Source organism: Mya arenaria, chromosome 4 (assembly GCF_026914265.1).
Source record: "Mya arenaria isolate MELC-2E11 chromosome 4, ASM2691426v1".
Classification (NCBI taxonomy): Eukaryota; Metazoa; Mollusca; class Bivalvia; order Myida; family Myidae; genus Mya; species Mya arenaria.
Window position 1 is genome coordinate 26,741,123 of NC_069125.1, and position 5,220 is coordinate 26,746,342.

The window sequence follows — 5,220 nt, forward strand, 5'->3', positions numbered from 1 at the left end:
ATAATTATTGTCGTTGAAGTTTTAATTCAAATGTTTAGAAAAAATCTAACAATAAAGTCACTGATAAATAAATGGTCTTTTAATTACAAAAATAAGACCTACCAACATTAAAATATGGGATATTTATTCACGATATGGCGATATAGTGTACGGATACATGTTAAAAAGTCTACTTATGTATAGACTAATATAATTTAGACAAACTCGAATATCCGTTTCCCTTCAATTCTTCAACATTTTAATTTATACAAGAAACGTCCGATCAATCAATTTTAAGTAAAAAATACACATGGGACATATGAAGCTTTTCTACAATTTCGTAGATAAATCGGTCTCAATTTTTAGCCGGATTTCTAAAACTAAGTAGGACATGTCATCGAAATACTTATGAGTAATGTTACAAACGGGTCATATTCGGTGACGAAATATGATACGCCCTGTCGTTTTTTATTTTCAGATGGCCCGATATCTTGGTCACGTTTTATGGCGACGGGCTTTACTACCATTGTTAAATAACAGTCATGCGACTTCAAATCTAATTAAGAAAAGCATTTACACAAAATCTACAAGAGTAAAGGTAGGGTTTGTTAAATACAAATAGCCATATTTAATTGCTTTTTATGTGCAACGATTAGCTTGTAACGATAGTTCTTCAAAATGCTTTTAATAAAATAATTGTTGAGAGTATGAATAACGCGGTATCCTGATAAAGATACATAAGATGAGGCCAAGAACCTTTATTTAAATATATTGTTTGACAAAAATACGGTTTAATTGAAAAAAAATTATGAGTGACAATGATAAATATAGTGACTGTATTTAGCTATTTAAAAAACGCATTACCTTTCAGGCATCAGTAAATTTCACAACAAGTAGTTGTTGTTCTTTGCAGTCCCATGAGAGCGCAGGCGAAGTCAACGCGCGGCGTGCAAATGATGTTTGCGAAGCGTTGATGATTGGGGATGGTCACGCTAACGAGACAAACGCCAGACACAAGAGAAAATTCACCAATTTGGTGGTTCGCTGGAGCAGAGATAGGGACGTCATGTTTTGTCCAATTTATAAGATTGCGTCGACGTTTTGGCGCCGTGTGTTTATGATAAATAATGAACGTAAAGATAAGTCTATTTCTAAATTGACTAATCCTTTCACATTACTACCAGACAAAGAGTTTCCCACGAGCAATATAAGAAGCGTCAATGAACTAGTATCTAATTCTTATAAGTTCATGTTTACAAGGGACCCATACACACGGTTATTTTCTTTTTATTTTGATAAATTGGTAGCTCCAGTACCGTATTATTGGAAGACGGTTGGAAAAGAAATTTTGAAAAACAGACCAGGCAGGGCGAATAAGGCGAAGTGTGGGCATGACATTACCTTTCCAGAATTTATACAGTATGTGATTAAAACGTTGAAGAATGGAAAAAGTGATCCTCATTGGAGTAGAATGGAAACCCTGTGCAATCCATGTGAAATAAAGTATAATTTCACTGGAAAATTGGAAAATTTTCTACCCGACTCTTTTGAAATGACTAAGAAATTGAAGATGAATACGATGGCTGAGTATTTATATGTTAACGGTAGTGCGTCATACAGTGACGATGCAATTTTAGACAAAGTAAGGCAGCCATTTACATTTAAACGACATTATACTCCATGCATACACTTTCAAGAAGCGGTTTCTAGAACTTGGAAAACCCTTCAAATCAGAGGCATGATTGGCGATGACTCTCCACCAAAAGATATTGGTGAACGGTCGTCGTGGAAAGAATTGTTTGAAAGCGCCAAACGATCGAAGGTGGAATCCACAAAAGAGACTCGAATGAAAATGAAAAAGGACAATTACCGAAAATACTGGGCTGAAATAAGCATTTCTGATATAGAAGAGCTAAGGCATTTGTACGCGCGAGATTTTAAGATTTTCTGGTACAACGATACACCCGAAGATGTGTTCCAAAGACGATCGTAAAACCTTGTCAAAATATGAAAGTCGAGTCACAATATTCGCAATGGTATAAAATGTCATTTACTTTTGTCTTGCTACAAATATATTTCTACGACTCTCGTAAAATCTTCTTTAAAAAAACGAAGCCACAATAAGTATTACATTTATTTGACAACGGTAAACATATCAACGTTTGGCGAAAACGGCCAATGACGCACTTCTCGGCGTGAAATAAGTACATGTAAATAATATTTAGTGGACCTGTTGTTGACATGTTTACGGTCTTAGAGGGAATACAAACATGTATAACAGTATTGTTGTTTACCTTACTTCTTTATAATAATTACGATTGAAATGAAATCATTAACAATAAAAAGAGCAACAAAAAGTAAATGACAACATACATGGTATATGAAACCAGTGAGACGCTGGGAAAGAGTAGTTTTACATCCAAAGTAGGCTATTGACTATTGTAAATATATATTGGGTTTACTCTCTCTTATTCGGTGCCTAGACTTTCAAGAATCGGTTTCTAGAACTTGGAAAACCCTTCAAATCAGAGTCATGATTGGCGGTGATACCCCGCCAAAGGTCGTCTTGGAAAGAACTGTTTGAAAAGGCCTTACGATATCAATTGAGATTTTCAAAAGAACACAAAAAAAACACAAACTGGCTTTTAGTAAAAGTATACTGTGCAGAAACAAGCATATCTGATATAAAAGAGCTGTGGATTTCTTCTTTGTTTTCATGAGCTTACATTTTTATAAAAGTTTATGTTGTATATTCATTAAAAAGTAATTAAATGAAGTTGCACAAATAGACATATGCTTTTTTGGATATATCACTTCTTTCAGTCCCTTGGAATTTTCAAACTCTAATTATTTCAAGACGGTAAAACCTTATGATTTTTAAGGCATAATGTCTCCAAAAGGTTAAAGATAATTATCGAAAAAGAGAACTTATCTTGAACATTTCTAGAATTAATTTTGCTGTAAAAGGGTTAAAACAATATGTTGAAATTGTAATATCGTACGGCTATATTTCAGTACAATTTGATTATATGTGTTGATGATGTGATCAATAGTTTATTTATGAAAACACATACATGTCTGGTTATTCTGACACCTAATTTTTACCAACATGTTAAAAATAATTGAAATAAAGTTTTTTCTTAACTCTAGGGTGATGCCGTTTTTATCAATACTTCTAAAATGAAAGTTTAAATAAAAAAAATTACAATGTATACTTATCATACTTGTCCGTATTTTTCACGGAAAGTTTGGCTCGTCAGCATGATTTTTTTTCTGATGAACTAAAGCCATTTATAGATGAAGCCATGCTTTGGCCGGACGGACTAACCTACCGGAGATGGGTTGCAATGCAGGAGTGGGAGGTTCACCGCTAGCCGTTATGCAATGCAACCAGACAAGAACGCCTTGACAGACGACATGGCCCTCTGTAATACAAAGAGTGGGGCTCTAAGAGGCCACCAAAAACGAATGGGACAAGTGCAGCGAAATCCAGGAACAAGAAGATGACTGGGACCTTGCCGCGGGCTATCATCGATAACAGAAAACCTATGAAGACTATATCCAAATTTGTAGATATTAAATCAACATTTTGCAGTGATTTTCAACCATTTGGAATGATAATTGCATTACCACCAACATGTCAATAATGATTGTAAAGCCCGTATTTCTTTTACTTCATAGTTACGATATTGAATGTGTTCTGTTGAAACTATCGTGGTTATATGTCGTAAGTTCAACCGTTGTTTCAAATGTTAGGATCCAGTCAAACCTCTTTGGCTCGAACTCGATTTCCTTGTAGGCTAGAGCAACTGGATGTAAAGGACCGATGTCATACTACTGAAAATAAGCATTCCCGATTGGCTCTAATTTCCCGAGGTTCGAGGTATTTTCGCCGGTCCCTGGGAGTTCGATTGTACCATAATAATGGTATTTGCTTAAACGTATCATTAATTTGTCACTGCTGATAACAGTACGGATCAGTATGGTCCCATGAGATGTGGTAAATCTGGTGAAGTTATTACGTATAAAAAGTCATAATCATATTGTATAGAACTAATTTGGAATATTTATAACGATAGAGAAATGGTTTATAAGGTAAGTGTTTCAATTCATCGCCACTTTATATATGTTGTGCATACTTAACCAGGCAGCATATACTGAGTTATATTGATATCAAAACATATTGGGTGATAAAGAATCGTTAACAATGCATCATACCCAAGTGGGAAGTGCTATTGTTGCTTGGGACTTATATGGTCAGTTTCTACAAGACGGCGATCGAGGGAGCGGCAAATTACTCACAAAATTCATTATTAAAAACAATTCATTATCAGTGCAACATTTCTGTTACTAAGGTTACGCTTATACGTTTATGCCAATCCTATCTGTATTGAACTATATACTAGTTAGAACATTTCGAGAGCAGGTTGAAAAAGATAAAAAGAATTGTCAGTGATGACATAATGACATAAGATCACCTACTGATGATCATGCAATTTAACATAGCGCGTAGACTGCAGGAGATTGAGGATATAAAACCTTGTATAGCCTTGGGAAAAGGCAGTAACAATCACGTTTAACAACACAAAAGTGTAATTAAAATTGAATTGGCGAGTATTGCAATATGGATTTTCTTAATTATGTCATTACAATCGCTCTAAACGCTGCCGCGTGCAATCTACCGGTCAACAGTTTTAATAAGCGGGCAAAACCATAGTGAGACAAGGGAGTGAAGGCCGTGCACACCATAGCAAGGCGTCTAAGAAGGATCTGGATAGTTTCGGGTAAGCCTAGCGGAAATGATACGATACTTACCACGAATACAAAATTGCCAAGCCAAGATGAAACGAGAAGAATATGACAATAAGTATCTAGATGAATTAAATCGTACAGCGGAATTAGATATAGGCACTATTGGAAAACCATAAAGCGGAAAAGTGGAAAGCGAACACAGATGTGCAGTGAACTATATGTTGAAAATGTTAAGTGTACTGGTGATGACGTTGCAGACAGGTTCCAGAAATATTTTGAATCTGTTTTCGACAATAATTATTCATTATCAAAAGAAGATAAAAAATATCATAAATTGAGTGAATACTATTCAAGAAATGACAGTACACCTGACTTATCACTTGTAGCTGACACTGGACTTGTAATAGCTTTTTTTCATAAGCTTTACACACATTTATTCTCGACAAGCATCACAGTACACAGTACAATGAAATCTTAAGTTATTACAGA

At 35.0% G+C, this 5,220-nt stretch overlaps 1 protein-coding gene across 2 annotated transcripts; it reads left to right on the forward strand.

The window, feature by feature from the left end:
• The first annotated feature begins 456 nt into the window (after window positions 1-456).
• On the forward strand, window positions 457-2,769 carry LOC128232961 (uncharacterized). 2 transcript variants are annotated; one of them, XM_052946776.1, is made up of 2 exons: window positions 457-577; window positions 851-2,769. In XM_052946776.1, the coding sequence occupies exons 1-2, from the start codon at window positions 458-460 to the stop codon at window positions 1,970-1,972; spliced, it is 1,242 nt and encodes a 413-aa protein (XP_052802736.1). In that variant the 5' UTR covers window position 457; the 3' UTR covers window positions 1,973-2,769. The 2 variants fall into 2 exon arrangements, with proteins under 2 accessions (XP_052802736.1, XP_052802737.1); XM_052946777.1 differs by having other exon boundaries at window positions 893-2,769.
• Window positions 2,770-5,220: the final 2,451 nt, after the last annotated feature.

What these genes read in the sequence shown, in the direction of transcription:
- LOC128232961 (XM_052946776.1), top strand. Translation starts at nt 458, where the DNA reads ATGGCCCGATATCTTGGTCACGTTTTATGGCGACGGGCTTTACTACCA. An exon ending in CAAAATCTACAAGAGTAAAG is followed by an intron (nt 578 to 850) that starts GTAGGGTTTGTT and finishes ATTACCTTTCAG; the next exon opens with GCATCAGTAAATTTCACAAC.